This window comes from Motacilla alba, chromosome 18, assembly GCF_015832195.1.
Source record: "Motacilla alba alba isolate MOTALB_02 chromosome 18, Motacilla_alba_V1.0_pri, whole genome shotgun sequence".
In the NCBI taxonomy this organism is placed as follows: Eukaryota; Metazoa; Chordata; class Aves; order Passeriformes; family Motacillidae; genus Motacilla; species Motacilla alba.
Window position 1 is genome coordinate 8,487,194 of NC_052033.1, and position 18,959 is coordinate 8,506,152.

An 18,959-nucleotide genomic window follows, 5' to 3' on the forward strand; every position below is an offset into this window, starting at 1 on the left:
GGGAAGTCACCAATTTCAAATATTTTCTCCTGACACAAAGTCGAGTTACTTAAAAAATGACATTGTTACATTTTAAAGATTTAATTAAGAAAAACTTAAAACTTTTAAAACCATTGATGCTGTGACAGTGCAAACAGCATACAATTTATTGCTCAACTTCTGCATGGGTACATACATTAAGTACTTAAAAACCATTTTATACAGATTTTGTTTTTTTTTTTTTTTGTTAAAGCTCATGTAACAGCTGGGTGAAAATACAATGATACCAATGCTAAAACACTCTGTAATAAATACAATGGAAATGATAAACTAAGAACTGTCAGTTTGTGGAGGAGTAATTACACTTGTATAAACTAATTACAACTACAGACAAAGAACTGAGGATGTGCAGAGCCAGGAACCTACTACATAGTGTAAAGTACAACAAATGGCACCTGTTAACTGTGTGGTGCTGTTTAAAAAGATGCTACATCGAGCTGGAGGATGGTGCTGTGACAGAGGAGCAAAGCTTGAACTTCCATCAATGCAGCCTTTTAAACGCACCAGGAGTTCAGTACACATGTAGTGTTGTGGAACAGGAATTTCAAAACAGCTTGTGTGCTCTGGACTTTAGTACAACACAAAAATTTGGTACAAATAAATCAGTTTAGGGAAACTGAACCTATGTGCAAAAAAAAAAAAAAAAATTAGAATACATACTGTACAAAGCACCATTACAAAACTCTTTACACCGAGAAATTAAATCCTCTGAAACTCAACCGTGAACTGTATATTTGAAATCTACAAAAGTCACTGTTCATAATTAAACATTCATAATGAAAAGCAACAGCATAAAACCATGATGTGACATCTCTCTAATACAACTAAAGACTGGATAAAGTAAAACCCAGTAAGAGGGACACATTGAAATAAATATTCACATTAATCATGGGGTGAAAGTCCAAGGTTAAAATGCAATATTAGGCTTAGCACCTTTTTGAGGGGAAAGTAGCTGACATGTTCTTGACACAAAATTTTGGAAAGGAATCAACCCTTTACCACTTTCAGATAAACATCTGACTGGGTGATGAGGTGCTTTAGTTAAAGCTCTCAGTCTTTAGGAAGGTAGAAAGGCACTCAAAATACTTGGTATATTCATCCTCATCTGTCAGCTATGGAAAGTTCAATGCAGATTTGTCTAGTTTTGCCTATAATATATTAAATTTACAATATCTGTAGCAGTTAAAAAATTCTCAATGCCATACCAAAATGTTTAGTAGAAAAACAGACGTACTGCTAAGGCTGCTGTGAAAACGAACGTAATTATCAGCTGATCTTGGGTCTCTATTCTGCAGAGCTCATCTCCTCCCTCCCCAAAGGTGCTTTTGTGACAACAAGGTGACCATAACTTTGCATTCAATAAATCCACCAGCCAGATTTTATATCTGCCACGTTCCGTGCCCAGGGAGGCTGTGGCCACAGGCTGGGCAAACACAGGGGATAAAACAAAAAAAACAAGCCCTTAAAAAAATCACTTCTATCAGTTCTATGACACTGGGGTGTCTCCTGAGAACAGTCCCAGGACCCTGTGTGTAAAAGCCCTGCATAGTCACTGACACCACTCAGAGCTGGCAGGGGCTGAACAGAGGCTTTGGGCAGGGCTGGAGCTGGCCCCAGCCACGGGCAGCACTTTGAGTGACAAACTCTGGGCCAGAACCTGCTGTGCTCCCCCAGACCTGCACAGGGACAGGGGCAGCTTCCCTGCTGCCAGAGTGACCTGACAGCCCTGAGCAGCGTGGATGCAGAAGTAGCAGCCCTTCAACAGGAGTGCAAGAGTCCACTGAAAAGAGAAGAGAAGGCTGTGCTGCGCTTCAAGCCTGGCTGTCACAGCCGGCCTCTTGGCTTTCTGTTCACATCCCTAAGTAGCCTCATCCTGCAGCCAGCCCAGAAAGGGAAGCAAGTCCCTTGGAACAAACCTGCCAGCAACAGCTGCACAAAAGGAATAATCAAACCAGTATGTGGCTTTGGCTCACCAGATTCTCACCACAATTCTATAAAAGTAGTCCCTTGCCCGCTATTCTAGCACACAACATCCAACAGTAGTTTACTCACTGTGGCAGTCAGACTTGGCAGAGCAAAATTTAGTTTAAGCTCCACAGAACAGACAGCAAATAGCTGGTTCACTGTGACACACTGCAGACATGGAACAGCTGGTTACATCCCATCCCTTTAGCATTTTCAATACCTTTGACTTTCTTCTCATTGGCAGTGAAAAAATAGTGCAGATTTGATGATTAATTGTAACCTAAGTTACAAAAACACAACACTGATTGGAAAAAACTGCTACTTATTCCAAATATTCTCATGGCTGAGAGGAGAAGGGCACTGTCTCTGAAGCAGCCTGATTTATCCACACACCACAAGCAGATCAGACAGATCTCAACTGAGAATTTCCAAACTTACATCAAAGTTCAGTTCCCTCTACTGGTAGTGCATTTTATTCCCCTTTGAAGAGATCAACCCATGCTATAAATCATATATATACTTGCTTCCATCCCTACAATCAATAAATTATGTGCTCTTACAACCTCATTTCCAAAGCACATTACACATATTTCAGTCAATACACCATTTTTCCTTAGCTGTGACTTAAACCCACGTGTCATGAGCAGCTGGACAGAGATTACAACATGTTTTACCTGATAAATCTTTAGCATCAACAAATATAGAATATGATTTGGCTGCATTCAAACAAACTTTGGTTGACTGGACAGGATGGATTCTGGAACAAACTGCTGACAGGCTTCTGCTGGCAAAGCCCACCAGTGCTTCAACAGCTGAAAAATGCAGTGTTTCAATTTAAGGTCAAAAGCAACAAAAAGTACTCTTGACAGACTTGTTAGAAAAATGCTGGTTTAAAAAAAAATCAAAACATCTACTGTTCATTAAGAAAAGGTTATTCCACGTGTAAACACAAGGACTGTACCAAATAGTCTGTGTCACTCACTAGAAATTCTGCTGGAGGAATCTGACAAGTGATATAAATACGACCCCAAAACATCATATTTAGAATTCCTGCTTGAAAAATATAAAAAAAGCCCCTGTGGCAACATTTACCTGGAATTTACATTGCAGAATATAATGGTTTACTGTAAGAAAATGCAGTTAACATGTAAGTGGCTTTCATTAAAAAGATTAATGATTCTTTCAGCCAATTTTATGCAAAGTTAGAATAATCCAAAATATTTTTTTCCAAAAATAGCAGGTATAGATGCTGTTCAGTATCATACATTTAAAACAGGCTGAAACGTGACTTGTACCGACTGCTGAAGTTGTGTCTTGGTATCTGAGAATAGAAATCAGGTAGGCAAATATAATAGATTACCTCTTACAAAAATAGTAGTAGTCTTTAAGTATAGAATACTGCTTAACTGTTGAAATGTAGGAAAAGTCAGCATTCTGTGTGTTCAAGATATTAGTTTTTAATAGCAGCTGAATGATCCTATGGCAGGAACCACAGAACCTATTTTCTTGAAATAAAAAATTTTTAAAATAAAAAAAAAAAAATCCAAAAGTTGTCCTTTCCCTCCCAATGTCCTAGTGTAGAAAAGGGAAAGTTTCCTGTATTTCAAGCATTTCTTGAGTCTTGGCTGAGGGAAGGAAGGGCTTTCTGGCTGACAGGAGTATAAATAGAGTCTGGGAGAGGCTGGAGGGTCATTCCACAGCAAAGCCACAGGTCTCCTCGATGGCCGTGAGCAGCTTCTCGTAGAGCTTCTCGTAGCTCTCGTAGGCGGGAATGTCGATCCTGTTGAAGCTGGGGGGAAGCAGAGAGGTTTCAGCTCCGCAGCCATCACTGCCAGCTCTGTCACACCTCACCGAGCTGCAGGTGCTGCCAGCAAGGCTTCAGGAGCCACCCAGCTCCATCAAACAAAAGCCATCTCCAGATTTCACACCTCTGCTGCTCCCTAAGGGACAGCTTTAATTATGTCATTAAAGACAAAAGAAGTAAGATTGCTCCAAATACTCTGAGAGCAGATTGGTCTTTAAGCCACAGATCACAACAGAGGACTGAGAAAGGCTTACCAGGTATGAGCTTTCGGCAAATTATTCGTGCTGGCATCAATCTGGTGTATTGTGAAGAGCCGTGGGCCGGCAGCACCTGGAAATCCAGAGGAGATCTCTGTTACTGTGTGGAATAACATGAATTGTCTTTGTTGCACTGCAACAAGAAGAGAACAACTAAAATACAAAGAGAAGCTCTGCACCAAGGAAGATGAAATCGTATAAAGGCAGGAAAAAACTGCCAAGTCCCAGTGGCTGTGGCACAGAGCCCTCCTTGCCCACCCAGACAGCCCTGCAGTTCTTTAAAGGAAAGGAAAAAAGCACTGATAAGGAAGAATAAATCAGCTTTTTCACACACTGTAATGCATAATACCAACAGTTTTTAATTTCTCTCCTCTCACCCCTCCTATACAACAAAACTTTCACAGCTGTACCTGTCCCTGTTTCAATAACAGGTCTTGAACAGTGGCCAATTCCACTGAAATCCCACAGCACTACATTGTCAATTCATTGTAATTTTATTAAATGAATCTGACTACTAGAAATCCCTTTAATGTCTCTGCTAAAGAAAAAAGACTGCAGCACAGCCATTGTTTAGACTTGGCATGCACTGAAGATGCCACAAAGGACAGAAGAGGCTACAAGTGTCCCAACCTGAACTGGAATCCTGGTCTGTGCAGCCATTAAAAATACAATTAGAGGGTCAGTGTTTCTCATGGGGACTCTGCTGTTAAGTAAGTCTGAGCTTGAGTTGTGTTACTGCATTTCAGTCTAAAAGAGCTGTGCAACTGATGAGGGCTTGTAAAAGTCAGGACTTTAAACCCTGGCTTCTGGAACCCCTCTAAGATCTGAGCTGATCAGAACCTCCTGCCAGAGAATGAGGTGAAGCAATGAAATAAAAGAGCCATTTGCACCTGCATAAGAAGGTACCCGACCCACAAAAAAGAGCTACTCGTGATTGCAATCAGAGCATTAAAATCGCTCTGTAGAAGTCACACGGCAGCTGGCAGCCCCATCTCCAGCTGATGCCCGTGCTCCAGGCACAGCCCCCGGGGCGTTACCTTGCAGTGCCTTGAAGCCCTGCAGAGGCACCCGCGAGGAGCCGGTCACGAACTGCAGCAGCCGCGCCCTCCTCTCCTCGTCGAAGAGCTCCACAGCTTTCCAGAACCATTTCACGATGTTGCTGTCGGGGGTACAGTGTTTTAACCTGGTATTTGCCTTCCAGTCGTTAACATCGATTTTTCCCAGTCCACAAATGATGAGCTGTAAATTTAAAATACATTTATTATATTATTTAATCACTGATCAGTATAAAAGTGGGTTTGGAGCCGAATTATGAAGAAATGATAGCGGAAAATTGACAGATTTTAAACCAAAGGCAAATTATAACTTCTCCCTTATCTTAAGCAATGCAGAAATATATCTTTCTTGGTTTTTTTTAATTTTACCTCTGTACACAAACCATTTTTCAAACGGTCTCAATTCAAATTAAAAAGAATCCAAACAACCATTTCAAGCTTAGACAAAAGGGCCTTGATCTGTCAGTTCAACAGAAGCACAGATTCTACCCCTGTATGACAGCGCAGGAATAATTCACATTTGACCTCAGTATTTCTTCAGGAGCATGGCCAAGGGTGCAGTTTGGCTGGTCCAGCTCTGGACCCCCAAAAGGAATCTTGTTCCTGTGATACCAGACAAAGGACAGAGCAGCCTTTCCTGACCCTGAGCTTTCAGTGCTCCTGAAGGGAGTTCCACAATGGATCGGCTTCAGTTCAGGGAGGATGTGATCATAATTCTGAAGACATTTTCATGACTAAGAACACTGGACCTTCCCCTTTCTTAGTCTACAGCTGCAAAATGGTTCTGGCTTAGCAGCATGGCTGCCTCACTGCTGAGTGAGACTATTTGGGATAAAGGAGGAGCAATCACCACGTTCCAGCCCAGGGATCACAAGCACATGTGAATAATTTACCTGTGGCTATTTTACATGGCAAACTCCTCAACCCCACAGACTGCAATTCCATTTCAGTTTAAAGCAAGCTTGGGATCTGTGGATTTGCCTTCAGAAAATATTGTTTGGATGCTGATCCTGACATTCTGTAGCACACTTGTTTGTGACAGCACCTTTCCTTCTGCTGGATTTACAGGGACAATGGAGTCTGGCAAAACTGAGCTTTGCCAAACCCCAGGTGCCTGACACCATTCAGGGCAGTGCACTGAGGGCTGGGAGGGAGTGACAGCCTGTTCTCCTGGCAGCACTGAATTTCACATCAGCAAACTGCCCTGTGAGAACTCTGCACCAGGACTCTGCTGGAGCAGTGACACAGCCCGAGGTCACTGCAGGTCCTCAGAAGGCTCAGAGGGGTTTGAGCCACAGGGCAGGGGCTGCAGCCACTTGTGCAGCTGCTGTGAGCTGTCACCTCCAGGAACACTGCCACAGCTCTCATGGGAGGCACACACAGCCACGGTCCCTCTGAGCTGCTCAGCCCTTGCCCTGCCCCTATCCCAGGTGAGAGCACACCAGGGCTGCCGGGACAGCCCCGCGTTCCTGCGGCTCCCTGACACACAACACAGCACTGGTGCACTGACCTCCAACTCCTTCTCATCAAATGTCTTCAGCAGATGTTGTGGGATTACTTCATTAAATCCCTTCTGGAGCGCCAGAAACTGAGCTTCAATTCCTCGTAAAAACCGCCAGTTCACATAAAGTCTGTGAGCAAGTGCAAATTGGGTTTGTGGAGGATGTACTCAAATACAATAAACCTGCAATTTATCCAGCCCCAAAACACGGCCCCACTGACAGGATTACACCAGAGCACTGCACAACCCCGCAGCAAAACCCAACAGCGCAACGCTGACGATCACCTCGACAAGGAACAGTTCCTCCCCACTGCAGGAAACAGAAAAAGAGCCCTGGGAAAAGCTGCTGATGTACCTGACATATTCCTTTTTGTTCTCCTCTGTCACGGGGATGCTTTTGCCGTTGGGTTTCAGCTCGTGCTGAATGATCTCCCCGTAGGCGTTGTGTTCCACGCAGAACGTGTGGTCCAGGACCCCGGTGATGTCGTTCTCACTGGAGAAAAGAAAGCAGCAAAAGACTGAGGGAAAACATATTCTGCAAATATATTACAGCCATGTTCTATCTGACAGAAGCAAAATTTCATTTTTCAGTGGCATTTCAAAGCCCTGCCTGGATGCAGAAGGTGAACATACAGTTTTACTATGTTACATTTGAAAACCTTTATCAAAGTTTCAATGTTATATTTTAATGACCTGCTACTGTTAACAATAGGCAAAATTAATAAATTAACTCCACACACCTCCCCCCTAAAATTTAAGTAGCTTGAGCATTTTTAGCCTTAAAGAAGCTGAATTGTGTGAGAGATATTTCTTAAATCTGCCTGAGAAGGAGGAGATCAAAATACACCACATTTCCTGGATTTAGGACCATTATCACATAACAGAGACAGCATTCTAACATCCTGAGGTACCCTACAGAGTACATACAGTATCCAAACTAAGCTGTTATGGAGATCAGGGTCCACCAATTCCATGTCATCCAAAGTAATTGGCTTCCCAAGCAACTGCTTGTAGAAAGGCAGCGTGAAGCCCCCGTCAATGTAGTGCCCATGGAACACAGCCATCCCCATGATCCGGCCCACAAAGTGGAAATAGGACAAGTGTTCCTGGAACAGAGCAGAGACAAGGCCATTCTGCTGAGTAAGACCCCCACTGCTGAGCACAAGACAAAATTTCAACATCCAGAAAAGAAGAAAACCCCAAGCCCAAACCCTGTGTAGAGGTTTTGTTCTGTTTTCATGCATGGCACACGGAGCATTTCACTTCCAGTCCTGGAGTCTTACAAGTAACAATTAAACAGAATCTCTCCTAAAGGAATCCTAAATTGACATCTGACAGAAAATCAAGAACACATTTGAGAAGTGTGATCAGTGCAAAAAAGAAACTATCATATAAAATTGTACAAATTCAGTGTCCAGCAGTACCAACTGTAAGAATTTGGCTCCTAAGTGTTGAACCCTGTCCAGGTGTGTGTTTGATTTCTGGTCAGAAACCACTGATTCACAGCACGTGGCACCAGCCCTACCGGGTTGACGGCGGAGTCAGGGTTGATCTGCAGCGTGTAGATATCATCTCGGGAGTACTGGAAGAGCCCATAGTATGGATTCAACATTTCATGGGACAACAGGTACAGCCACTCCCTGGAAAATAAAACAATTTATTGCTGCTCTACAGATAAATGCATTCCTACACTGAGAATCATTTCAAAATAGTCCGATTTTTTTAAATCTTACTATTAAACATAAATGTGAAGGAAGTTATCTCTGAACATGCTGAGGTATGGCTGAAACCACAATTATTTTTCTTAGCTCAGTAACCACACAACACCTGACAGCTGATGGACTCCCAGCTTTCCAAGATTTTCCTTCAGGTTACTCATTTCCAAGACAGTTTCTGACTGTGATTCTCCTACATCCATTACACACTAAGACAAGACATGATGTATTCACTTGAATATAAAGATGTTGGAATCAAAGCTTTTGTTATAAACCATCTTTAAGACAATGGATATATTAAGTTCAAGTTTTAATTATGTATTCACAAATCAGTAAATAATGGTCTGACAATTGGGCATGTCATTTTTTATAAGGGAAAAATAACCTCAGACTATTGACAGACCGAAGTTGACCCCCAACTGCTGGTAGCAACATTTTGCTTCAAACAGCAGTGACAGTTTATAATAAAGCACATTTTTTGTTTAAAATTGTGCCATAAAGCCAGGTATTTAGTGGCATATATTCTCAGCTACCCAAACTTCACTAACCAAAGAAAAATATGTTAATTTCAATAGATACCAAAACCTCTCACATATGACACATATTTGACATGATGTGTAATTTGTGTTTTATTTTTAATAAATTAGTTCTTTTTTTGATGGAGTTTTTCTTTTACAATACTACCTAGAGCCATACGTTCTTCTGACATTTAATCTGTTACAGAAATAAAAATAAATAAGAATAATATAAAAGAAGCTGGGCTGGTTCAGGATTCAAAGCACAGGGGCAGCTGGCAGGGCTGGGTGCAGAGGAAAGACAGAGGAGCCACTGTTTACCTGGCCACACCTCCATAATCAAGGCCCTCCTCCCCACGAAATTTTATCATCAATCGTTTCCACAGGTCTTTTGGCCTCATCTTCATGACTTGCCTGTAGGATTCCTGTAAACACACAACACTTCCTTTTATTAACTGCTGCTTACAGAGCAAAAGCTGCTGCTGTGTATTGGAAGTGAAGGGAGTCTCAGCCTCCAGTCCAAAGGGGACATTATTTTCATGATCTTCATCAGCTTCTCAAATCACAGATTCTTTCTTCATTTTCTCCAAATGTGACAACACTTGTCACATGAAATGATGAGAAGATGAGAAGAACTACCTCCCATTAAATGTCCAGGGGTGAGCAGTGATGAACATTCTCCCATAACTTATGAAAACATTGTGTCAGTAAACTCCTTTTGTTTTCCATAAGGGCTCCTGGTTTTTGCAGCCTGAAAAGCCAAGAGTGGAGCTTGTACTCTGGGTAAAACACATGTGCCAGCCTCCAAGAAGCACCTTAAGAATGGAATCAGCAATGCCATCCCAGTAAATCCACAGGATTATTCCTCTGTCAGTAAATGTTCACCAAGGGAACACAGAAAGCAAATTGAAAAGCAGAACAAATGCCAAGGAATTAGAGAAAAAAGAAAAGTCTGGTTCCTATTTATGTCCCATATCAGCCCCAAGCTCTGCCTCTACAGGATAGAGGAGGCAGGTGGGTGTGTGGGGACCCAACATACTGGACTGAACAAGAACACCATAATTCTGTAGCCTTCCCTCCCTTCTTTCAGTTGCTTACAAAGTGTTTTGACTCTCCAAAGAGAAGACCAACACAAATCTTTCTTGGCTGGGAAAAACTGTGACAACACAGTGGGGCAATCAAGATTGTGGGTGGGGTAAAAATGCAACAGGGATGGGTGGGATGGGTGAAAGTCCTCAAAAGGACAAACTGTTCTCCAGAAAAGGCCAATGAATTATAAATGTGTTTAGTCAGGTCAACAGAATGATTCTGCTGAATCACATCCCAAAACGGCATGCAGAGACCCCACTGTGGGCATCTCTGGCCATTCAGAAGCCCAGAGAGTTTGTAAAATTGGTCTGATTCTGGAGAGAGAATTCAGATCAATGATAAGAAATCCAAACCTGAAGAGGAATCCTATTCAGTAGTAGTTTTACTTAAGTTACACTGTATCAAAGATCAGTAATAATAGCGTTGAATTTTTAACATCCCCTCAAACACTCATCAGCTTCTCAAATACAAGGAAGAAATGAGACAGGATCCTCACATTAAGTGCTCAGACTCCTTCCCCAATCCCTGACACAGGCTGCGCATCTCCAGCCACAGAGAGAGTTTTCCTTGATTTAGTTCATCTCTACAGGGTAAATGCATCTATTATATATACTGTGTATATATATTATATATATATATATATATATATATATACTGTCAATTCCATGACAGTGCTGGCATCCCCCCGGAATGCCTCCTCTTCACCACGGTAAAATCCCAGTTTTAACTGCAGCCTCCGATGTTCCAAGTGAACAACTCCTTTACACAGCTAGGAACAACCCCCCTCCCCTTCCCCCTGTTAAGAAACGGGTCCAAATCTCGAGTTACCTCAAAAATCTCCTCCCTGGAGACCTCGATCCGACAGTGGCCAGCCTGAGGCTGCTGCTGGGACAGCTCCTGCCGCAGGATCTTGAGCTTCTGCACCAGGTCCCGCTTGTAGCGCGGCACCGTCAGGCACTCGGCCTCGTCCGGGAGCTGGCACAGGGACACCACCTGCTGCTGCTGCTGGTGCTGCTGGTCCTTGAGCTGGTTCTGCCGGCTGCAAGCACACACAGCTGCCTCAGAGACCGTTCATCCATCCCCTGCTCTCTCCTTAAACGTTCAGGCATTGTACCTAAACTGCTTTCAATTTACTGTGATTATGACTGTGATTACGCTGAAAACGTCTGGGGCCAGTAAAGAATAAATTCAGAGCGATTTTATCCTGCCTAAAGGCATATGGGTCTGTCTTTCTTGGCAACCATCAGGTGTTTTTAGGGCTTGTTATTTCTATTAGTGCTACTCTACAAAGTATGCAAAAGGTTACAGCACATACAATAAGGTATTATCCATACAATTTTACTACCAAGCTGCTGACACTGAATTTCTCAGAGACCGTTTCCATATTTCCTTTGCGTGTTTTCCCTTCCTCCATTTTAAAATTCAGGGATCTGCCAAACACTCTGCCTCTAATCTACAGTCAATACCATAGTCTGTTTTAAATGGCTTGTCTGGGAAAGAGTAAGCTTACAAAAAGATGTTTGTACTGGCAGCTTGGCAGGGACCTTGTCCCTTGTACCTGGCCTAGTCTGGACCACAGGAATGTGGGAGTTCACATGGAACTAATTGGCACAGATAAACAAGTATTTTTACTAGCAATTCTAAGAGATTGGGTAAATCTGACTTCTTACTAGGAAAAGTAAATGGATCGTGTTGCAGAGATGTTCTCTCTGTGTCGTTTCTTGTACACAGTGAGTGGATATTTTTATAGCTTTTCAGTATGGCATTCCCAAGCAACACAGGATAAAAACTGTATTTTTAAAGCCTAAGAATATCATCTCTCTGTGGAGCACATGAGAATACCCTACATTTACTGGATAAATAAGAAGCATTACAATTTAGAATGTTTTCCAGTGAAAGGCTAGTTCTTTTTTTTCTGTTTGTTTTTTTAATATCAAAGAAAAAAATAGATGGAATCAAAGACTGTTTTAATGTCTTTTATAATTTCAGCCTATTGTCTGTTTTGAGACAAGGCCTAGTAGAAACCTCTCCTGGCCAACCAAAATTCACCTCCAGACTTTTCCAGGGACACCCAGAAAAATACAAATCATTGCAATAATTGAGACACACACTGGCTCTGGCTCTGTGGCTCTATGTCATTTGTGCCATCTGCACCATAACTTTCACTTGTGATTGGTTTTAAATATGAATCTCATTTAAACTGTATTTACTTGATACAATATTAAAGCTAAATCCTTATTCTATCATCTGGAATTTCTAACTCCATAAGGAGGACTAAATGAAAATATTCCTGGTATAGGACTACCAGAGAAGGCCATATGTATATACTGAAGTGAGCACCCCTCCAGACCACGTTTAAGGGTAAAAAGTCACAGTTCCCCAAAGCACAAAGGTCATTCTTAAAGGAAATGTAATCTCTGAATGAGCGTGATTTTAGCATCAAATGAAATCATTGCTTTTCTCCACACAGTGCTTCCCAAATAAGGAAGTACTAGGAGGAGAAAAATAAAATGCCATCTTCCAGATTTGACTAAAAATGATCAGTGCAGTATTAGCTAAACAACCTGCAGTGCTTGAGGTCACTAAATCTCATTTCTCAGTTTGTTTTCACAGCTGAGTGACTGTGCTTGATTCCATACAGTGCTTTAAGGATACAACTAAATACTTTTCAGGTGCCATAACTTAGCAAAATTATCACAAACTCTTGGTCAATGTCTTAGAGCAGAACTGGGTAACAAGTCTGATTATTTTCATAACTTACAATGTCATAACTGGAAGAACAAATGGCTTTACTCAGCTCAATAGAAAAGTCAGTATCACTGAGAGTGAACTTTTTCTCATGCCTTTGAACCTAAAACTCTATCACACCCATCCCACACGAAGTCTAAACTTATTTCTTAGATAAGGCCTAAGGCAAACTACTTTTTTTTGTTTGTTTTTTAAAGAACAAATAAGGAGGTGGGCTCAAGGCAGGGGAAACTTTCACACATCCTGTTTGGTGTAATAAAAGAATAAACACCAAAAATTATTTATGAGGCAGCAGACTTTGCTGATGACACTGCTGGGTGAGTTTCTGAAATCCTTTCCTAATGAAAGACAGATGGACAAATGAAGAACTTCAGCACACTGTAGGAGAACTCTACGTTCAAATAAATGCTAAATGGTTCTGTGATTCTGGAAATTAAAAGTTAAATTGGATTTTCCTGCTAACAAAGGTAGCTCTGTTATCTGTCCTCCACAATCCATGTAGAAGTGGCTCCTGTGCCCCTTCTGCCATTTCAAAATCAACCCACCCGAGGAGGCCAGATTGTCAAACACAGGCCAATTCACTGAGCTTTCTACCATTTCAGAATTGCACTGCTGTAGCTAAGAGGGTCTGAAATTTTTCTTGAAGTAAAATACCTAAATCTGAATTAATTTTAGGAACTTTTCTGTGTTTCAAACACGAACATGCTCCTTCACTGCTGATTTTTTTTTTCAAGATAATTTTATTTTCAAACCACCAATTTCAATTCAGCTAAAATGAGTCGCAATTTGTTTTAAACTAAAAAAAAAAATAGCCCCCGAAGTGTCTGGATGACAGCAGCTTACTAAAGTCCTGTAGCATACACATATAAAGCCAATGATTTCTCTAAACAAAATACGTATTTTCTGTATTTAGGCTCCTCTCCCTCTTGGGGTGTGAGGTTCAAGTGTATATTGGGTAGAGGCTAGACAGCTTTTGTGTAATGCATAAAAGACATGTTGTCTCCTGGATATGACTTTCCATTCCTCAGCTTTGTCTTTTTGGTGCTTGTTCCCATTATTCCTTCCTCCAGCTTTTCTTCCCAATGATTCATTTCCTTTCAGGACTATTCCTCCTACTGCCTCCTCACCCAGGGCTGCCTGGCGTTCCCTCTAACCAACTCTTCATTGTTTCTTCCACTTAACACCTACTCGATACTTCACAGGTGTTTCCCAAGAGTATTAAAAGGTATTAGCAGGAGAAATAATAGAATCAAACTCACAAGAGCCTCCTACAAGCCGTCTGAGAGAAAAAAAAATTGTTTGCTTTTTGGTTTCCATTTTTAGTAGAAAATCCCCAGTGTTTTAATATGAGTGCCTAGGGAATAAAACACGAGCCAGAATTTTTTTAATTTTCCCCTTCTCGTTTTAAAACTGTGAGATGAAATTATGATATCAAAACACGAAGGCAGAAAAAATGCGGTTCTTATTTCATCCTTTTTGTAAAAAAAAACGAGTTAAATGATTAGGGCCTTATTTGAGAACATATCAACTAGTCCTACTCTAAAGCTGAAGGCAGGAGCTGAGTGATTTCTCCTTTACTCCAGGAGAAGAGCTGGGCACTTGTGCACCCCTTCCTAACTCATCAATATTTCACACCACCGGCACACACGCGACTTCTTATTTTAAAACAAGTTCTTCATAACTGAATATAGAACGAAGTATAAAGAAAACAAAGTGTCTCTCTTGCTGTTAGGAAAAAAAAAAAATCTATGGGCCAATCTTTCCCACCAGACAGCACTCGCTTCCCTCCCCCTGTGCATCACAACAGCCACATTCCTGCCTAAATGCTCCTGCAGGCTTTTTTCAAGCTCATCTTTGCCGTGAAACAGAGTGAGTTGGTGGTGTGTCAAAGAGCTACTCCTTAGAGCCTCCCGGAATGGCAGAGTGCAGCCCGACCCAAAGGCAGGCTCCAGACTCACTTTAGGACCAAGTGCAGGTTTGCAGAGAGCCGCGGGTCCGTGAACTGCGTCGTTCTGTTGTTATGGTCAACAAAATAAACCCTGCCCGTTGCTGTATTTCGGATCTCCCATCCAGGAGGCAGTGGACCAAGCTCTTCACAATTGATGTTGCTAAGATCCCTGCGAAAACAAATATAAAATGAAAAATACCTCAGCAATTGGCCTCCGAGCCAAACAAGCGTAAATGTAACAGAACAATTCCATGAAGTCTGAGAAAATGTATTGTTTCAGAAACCTGATCTGTTCAGCTGGAATCTCTGCTCCCAAGGTACGAGCCCACCGCGGCAAAAACACACACCCCAGAACACATGCCGTAGGGAAAAACGTTCTTATCAAATAGCCCTCATTTTACAAACTAACTTCAGCTGTTAAATTAATAAAGGCTTCAAACAAAAATAAAGACCAGTGCCATATTTGTCAAAACGGAATTGCAGTTCTGCACCAATTCTGACACAAAACATTTTTTAAAACAACATCAGTCACGTAAGGAGCTGTGAATCACACTTTAGAAACTCATACAAAACAAAACTGTATTTCTGAAGAGTTATACTTTCCATGAAGAATTACACATGGGATGTTGTATGGCACTGGCTGTTTTGCCCCAGAACCCCATGAGCTTGTGGGAAGCAAACAGCTCTCTAACAAACTATTTCAAATCAAGCAGATGAACAGTGACTCAGCTCTGCCCTGAGCGATGCAGAGGTGGCTCAATAGGTCTCAAGAAAAATTCTGCTGAAATTAAGACATAAATTCGTTCCAGAGCCTCACGAAAACAAATGCTGGTCTCCAAAAATATACACTGATTATTCATGGATGCAATTCACATCTTAGACTCCTCACACTGACCAGTGTAACTCTTCCCAAAGGTGTTCAGCTCTCCCAGAATCATGGGAGCTGAGGGAGGAAAGGGCCAAGGGACAGAATGCCTTAAAAGGTGCAGTCTGCAGGGATTCCAAAGACTTGAGGAGCCACTAATGGAAACATGAAGCTCTGGGATTGACCTTCTGCTGCTATTCCCCACGAACACAGTGCTGCTGGACTGCAGGGATTACTTTTGCTGGCTACATGACCGTGGCTGTTAGCCTCAAAACTACAATATTCCTTAGAAATGACGTAAATTCTATCCTCATGCAAACAATTCTTATTCTCAGAGACACTCCTGCTGTTTGTGCTGCCACACCTCAGGGCAGTGCTGACTTAGATTGCACACAGAACTATCACACCCCAAACTTAAGGATTAGATCCTTTTTTTTTTTTTTTAGAGCCTGGTTTTGCATAATACACAAGTGATTGACTTCCTACACAACTGCAGCCTCGGCTCTGCAGGCAGTGCATCAAAGCAAGGTACAATCTTCCAACAGAAAAACAGTAACAAAATTCAATTTCAAACCTGCCAATTTTAAACCACACAAATCTCACACCACCATTTGTGGACTTTAGGAGGCAAGTGTTTACAACAGGATTTATTATCATTTACAACAGGATTTCTTGGTTATTTAAAGGACAATCAGAAGCTACCAATAATTTCCACTATCACCCTTTCCTTTTAAACACATCAGCAATAATCACATGTACTTCCATGAATAGTATGTACATGTATACTGTGTAAGTAAGGACATGGAATTTAAAATACTTAGGATTTGTTTTTTTTCCAAGTGTTGAGATAATTGCAACAGGAAAAGCAGTTTGAGTGTTTCAATCCAGCCCAGTTTTTAATGAAGTATCTTGATGCAACTTCTTTTGGAAGTGTTCAGATTCTACTGTTTGTTTCATTATTTTGCAGAGCACTAAAATCTGGACTTGGCTCTAATTCATACGCAAAATCTAGAATCAGTGAACCGTTCCTGTTTCCAAAACACTACTGTAATTTATCTCCTAGTTTTCCATTTTTTCATTACAATACCAACTTGAAGAACTGGGGAAGACAGACTAACTCATTTTGATGACTGACATGTTAAAATAATGTACTAGGGGCCAAGAATCAGAAATATTAGCCAGAGAAAACTTTGAGGAGAGCACTGCTTAAATTATTTTAATTTGATATATTGAGGGTAGTTCAGTCATTTCTTACCTAGGTACCCTTGGATCGTGCCACGTGCTGACACCAGTTTGCGTATGCAGAAAATAGACCTGACCTTGCTGAGTTGTCCTTTGCTCTGTGAAATCAAGACAAATGAATAAATGTAAGAACAAAAAAGGCAGCATGAAGACTCACAAACACTGATTTCCTTCAACTAAGGAATGAAAAAATATCTTCCACATGAGAAGACACAACCCATTTTCCCGGTTTCCTGAGAGCCCCACAAGTAACCCCCTTTGATTTCCATACCATATCCTTCAGGCAGGTCGGGAGGAGTGTGCAGGTGTGTCCTGCTCATGTAGTTCCTGTGCCTCTGGGAGCGGACCCTCCTCTCGGCCAGCCGCGGATCCGCCGCCTGCCCGCAGGACGCGCCGTTGGTGCCGCTGATGGGAGTGTTCTCGTCCACCAGGCAGCTCAGGGGCCTGCCCGGGCTCGAGTACTCCGATGCTGGCCTAGGGACAGCGGGGAAACCTCAGTGCTGGTGGCCGTGAGGCTCACACAGCACACCTGGGGCAGCTGCACCCCGGCTCTGGGGACACCTCAGCGACCTGCCCAGCAGGACACCTCGACTGCAGCAGGAAGCTCCTGTTCCGCGCTCACCAGAGGAACCAGGAACCTCCTCACCTCCAAACTTTCTCACCCTGTCTTTGTGTGGCTGAGGAAGTGATCAGGCCTTGTCATTCCTTCTAACTTTTACAGAATGTTATTAAGCCAGGATGGTGAAAAAGGGCTAAGCAAGAATAAAAGCAGTTCCTCACGAGAGCAACACTGACCAGTGTCAATTTGTATCTCAACACTGCTTTCAAAAGGATTTTAGATGGGTTAAAGGGGGATTTACAAGGTCACAAGAAATCCCCAACACAAATTATACATTTTGCATTTGTTTTTCTACTGTGTCTAGAGCTTAGAATGGGTATTTCAATATACCAGGAAAAACAGAAATGGGAAAACAAAAAGCTGTTCAGTCCTTTCAATCCAAAAATACAAACATGTATCAGAGCTGACAGTGTTAAGAGTCCAGATTATTTAAAATCAAATATATCCGTGCAGAGACCAGAATGATCTTGAGAATGGAAGAGAACATCTGCAGGCATAGACCATCCGCAGAGGATTCCGATAAAAATGCAATGACACTGCCTGCAACACGGGCAACAGCAAAAGTGGCTTGAGGAACACAACACACATCTAGAGCGATCAGAAAAAGCCATCACAGTGATTTCCAAACACACTCTGCAGCCATCAGCTGTAACTGTTCAGGGTTACATGGTCACAGAGCAGTGTCTGACAGCTACTCATGGTCTCACTTCTTCACCCCTTAAGATGTCTGCAAAATGTAATGTCTGTAACTATAGAGCTCTACCATAGCATCTCTACAAGAAAGCAAAGATGTTTACAACCAGGGCAGGGAAAAAAGCAGTCAGAATGATCTTCTGAGTTAAATGTTAGGCAGACTGAAGGAGAAGGATGGTAAAGAAGGAAAGCATTCAGCTTGTGCAGAGTGACTGAGCAGAGGAATGGGCAATCCAATCCCCCCGTGAGAGCCACTTGGAACTGCTCAATAATCAAACTCCATGGTCCCCACAGCGTCCCGAGGAACTCCTCACCGTGTGGGTCGCTCCCACTGAGTTGTCCGTGTGATGTGGTTTAGATACTGGATCCTTCCAGAAGCAGTCCTGCGCTCCTCCCACCTGCAGGTCAGACAGGCACAGATAAGGCACCGAGTGGTATTTCCAGGAAACCAGGGCACAAAACGTTTCCAACAGAAATGCCCAGCTCAGGAAGACTTACACTGCTATGAATCACGTTAGCTGAACGAGGTGACAGGAAACAACTGAAAGTTCAACTCAGAAATGGTTTAACATACTCTTCCCTTGGAACCAGGCACATCATTAACAATATCACACCTTCATATTCAATAACGGCTTGAATTCTAATTAAATCCTAATAGCCACATAAAGGAACTTCTTGGAAACATGTTTAATAATGCATTTAACTTTTTTTGACCACTGACTCTAACAAATGCTTTCATAGCATCTTCATGCACTACTTGCTTTCATTTAAAAGTCAGCTTCAAATAATATGACTTTTGAATTATCATTAAATTTGCACTCTGAAATACATGAGGCTGTACAGCAAATTTTGCAGTTATACAATTAAGTGAGCAATATTTATGCAAGGAACATTCTGAAGTGAA

The 18,959-nt window shown here is 42.0% G+C and overlaps 1 protein-coding gene across 1 annotated transcript in view; it reads right to left on the bottom strand.

Moving 5' to 3' along the window:
- Positions 1–102: 102 nt before the first annotated feature.
- SMURF2 (SMAD specific E3 ubiquitin protein ligase 2) overlaps positions 103–18,959 on the bottom strand; it is a 59,581-nt gene continuing 40,724 nt past the window's right edge. The window contains exons 7-19 of the mRNA XM_038156962.1: positions 18,370–18,453; positions 17,015–17,217; positions 16,757–16,841; positions 14,647–14,805; positions 10,769–10,979; positions 9,173–9,276; positions 8,147–8,261; positions 7,549–7,727; positions 6,977–7,114; positions 6,631–6,751; positions 5,103–5,304; positions 4,063–4,138; positions 103–3,793 (exon numbers count right to left, since the gene is read on the bottom strand). Of these exons, the coding sequence (XP_038012890.1) occupies positions 3,694–3,793; positions 4,063–4,138; positions 5,103–5,304; positions 6,631–6,751; positions 6,977–7,114; positions 7,549–7,727; positions 8,147–8,261; positions 9,173–9,276; positions 10,769–10,979; positions 14,647–14,805; positions 16,757–16,841; positions 17,015–17,217; positions 18,370–18,453 (1,777 nt within the window). The 3' untranslated portion in view covers positions 103–3,693. The remainder of the gene's footprint in view (positions 3,794–4,062; positions 4,139–5,102; positions 5,305–6,630; positions 6,752–6,976; positions 7,115–7,548; positions 7,728–8,146; positions 8,262–9,172; positions 9,277–10,768; positions 10,980–14,646; positions 14,806–16,756; positions 16,842–17,014; positions 17,218–18,369; positions 18,454–18,959) is intronic.